The sequence below is a fragment of the Pocillopora verrucosa genome, chromosome 6 (assembly GCF_036669915.1).
Source record: "Pocillopora verrucosa isolate sample1 chromosome 6, ASM3666991v2, whole genome shotgun sequence".
NCBI lineage: Eukaryota > Metazoa > Cnidaria > Anthozoa > Scleractinia > Pocilloporidae > Pocillopora > Pocillopora verrucosa.
In genome coordinates this window covers 11,696,598-11,698,927 of record NC_089317.1, presented here as the reverse complement: position 1 = coordinate 11,698,927, position 2,330 = coordinate 11,696,598, and the positions used below count along the sequence as shown (strand labels likewise).

Here is a 2,330-nt window from a genome sequence, read left to right as displayed (position 1 = left end):
AATTTGACTAGTGATGAATGCAATAACAGAATATTCTTTTACCAATAAGATCGGCTACAGTGCTCACAATGTATAACGGTCAACAAAAAATGACAGACATGTCACTCCATATCTGAATAGTCGCGATTGCCCCAACTGTTTCTAGAGATCAAGGCGGAAATGAGCGCGGGTGGTGCGACCAAATCTGCTGAACGTTATGTCTATATGAACATTATCCGCATCGCTCTCTGAGTCGGTGTCGAATTCATCCTGTTGCTCGGGGAGGTCTGTCATGTCACCAACTGCGACAACTCCGAGCATGCTTTTGTCAACAAAGGTGATTCTCGGTACTTCGTTTGTAGCTCGTGGAATACTTGTATCCTGGTCGACTCGTTCTTTATTGTCTGTCCCTGGATTATCTTAAACATCCTCTTGGAATGTTTCTCTAGTACACGATGGCGCACTGGAATATACAGCTGGCGGCAGGGCTCCCGCTTTGTCTTTTGTTGATTCGCTTCTTACCGTCCTTGACAGGTCGATACCTGTCAACCAATTTCTTCATGGCTGCCTCAATGTTGGGGTCAACGTTATCAGCTGGAAGAGGTTTCATCAAATCTACGTCCCGTAACTCCACACTGGATTTAGGCACTGGATAATAAGACTTCTCAAGTGTGAAGTACTTCGCACCCCACTTCGTTGTTCTCTTTAAAGATTCCTTTGAAATTGTTCCAAAGTCTTGAGTATACTGAAGAGTGGTGAAAGTCTCGTTTTTGAATTGGGGGACTGCATGAAGGTTCTCCACCTGAGTTGTTAGCAGCGTACGCAGGTCAGTGTCACCAAGATAGTCCTCGTTTACATTCTTAACGTTATCTCGTAGCTGTTCCATACCTCTTTCGAGAAGCACCAATGACTCCTGTGTTTTGCTGGAAACAGTTCCTTCAGGGCCATTTATTGTTGCCGTTTCTTTCATTTTATAGTGCTGCCTTACTTCAGCGACTGTGTTTTTAATATAAGCATTTACCGATGAAACATTGCACACAGCATCTTGAAGAGATAATTGGACCGCGTCGATCGTATGTGCACCAATTCCAAAACTATCATAGAGACATTCGAGGTTGCGAAGAAAGGACGCTTTGCCAGTAAGCCACGAAGCTAGTTTGATTGTTTCAGCAGCTATATCGGAAACAAAAAAAATTTTCTACAAGGAACAGATTGAATGAAATTGTGTAAATGAGCAGCTTCCTTCAGTTCCATCAACGGTTCCTTCATGGCCAGTACCCAACAAGGTCTCGACTGTTGCACTTAAGGGATTAAAGGTCTTAACCTTTTGATCTTTGTTGTCGGTGAAAACAATGTTGCCTTCATAACCATACAGCTTCCTGATTTCCCTACAAGAGTCTGAAGAATTCCGCAAGAGTCGCTCAACATTGACAGAATCGAGGTTACAACCATATAACCCTCCAGCTGCGCTAGTTGCAGCCAAGTATGCTGATTGCCGCAGAACATAGAGAGATTCAACACTTGTCACGTCATTGGAGTAGTTTATCTGTCTCAGCCTACTACACATTGATAGCCACTCCATTGTACTGTGACTCCAGCTGCATTATGCTTCTCTGCTCATCATCTGCACACGAGAGGATATCCTTACTTGCCGCACAGATGGAAGTTGATTTATTTAAAGGTGGGTTAATCTGGACAATTTGTTTATTCAGTTCTCGACTTGTGCAGCTAAAGATCTCAGATGTGTCGTCAACCGCTTCTGTAGAACTGGACCTGTACCCTCAAGTGACAATCTGAAACGACTAAGCTGCGAGAGCAAATCAGCTCGCGATTTTAGGCGTCCGGGTTTGAAAAGTACTTCGCCTTTCAATTCAATGAAACGGATTGCTGATGAGCCCCTCTCTGCAACGAAGAATGCGCCATTGGTAAAGCATAGGTCCCGCGCATCCTTGAATACTTCCCTCCGAACATTTACATCGACTGGTCGGTGTAAAAGCAGTTCTACGAGACTATCGAGAGTCGAAATCGTGGTCTAACGCCAGTACTTTGCCTTGGGGCCCAATTTCAAGTGCAATTGGTCTTTTGCAAACACTACTTTGGTTGGATTTCCAGAAGCAATACTTTTCAGGAACTATTGTGTGGATTACCAAACGTATCCCCTTAAGTACATCCAGTACTGAGGGTCTAGTAAGGCGCATTAGCGGTTCTAAGGACAAGAGCATTTCAGGTTTGGCTTATTGTTCGCAAGTGATTTTCTTGATTTTCTTGCAGAATTTAAAAGAGCAGATAAAATTTGAAAATCCTTAAAAAAAAACTTTGGGGTCTCCTTTCAAACACTAAACAGTATTTTT

General features: G+C 43.3%; 1 protein-coding gene across 1 annotated transcript; it reads right to left on the bottom strand.

Annotated features, from left to right (window-relative positions):
- Positions 1 to 424: 424 nt before the first annotated feature.
- On the bottom strand, positions 425 to 949 carry LOC136281688 (uncharacterized). Its single transcript, XM_066168463.1, has one exon. It carries the CDS (start codon positions 947 to 949, stop codon positions 425 to 427), a length of 525 nt encoding a protein of 174 aa, XP_066024560.1.
- Positions 950 to 2,330: the final 1,381 nt, after the last annotated feature.

What these genes read in the sequence shown, in the direction of transcription:
- LOC136281688 (XM_066168463.1), bottom strand. Translation starts at nt 949, where the DNA reads ATGAAAGAAACGGCAACAATAAATGGCCCTGAAGGAACTGTTTCCAGC.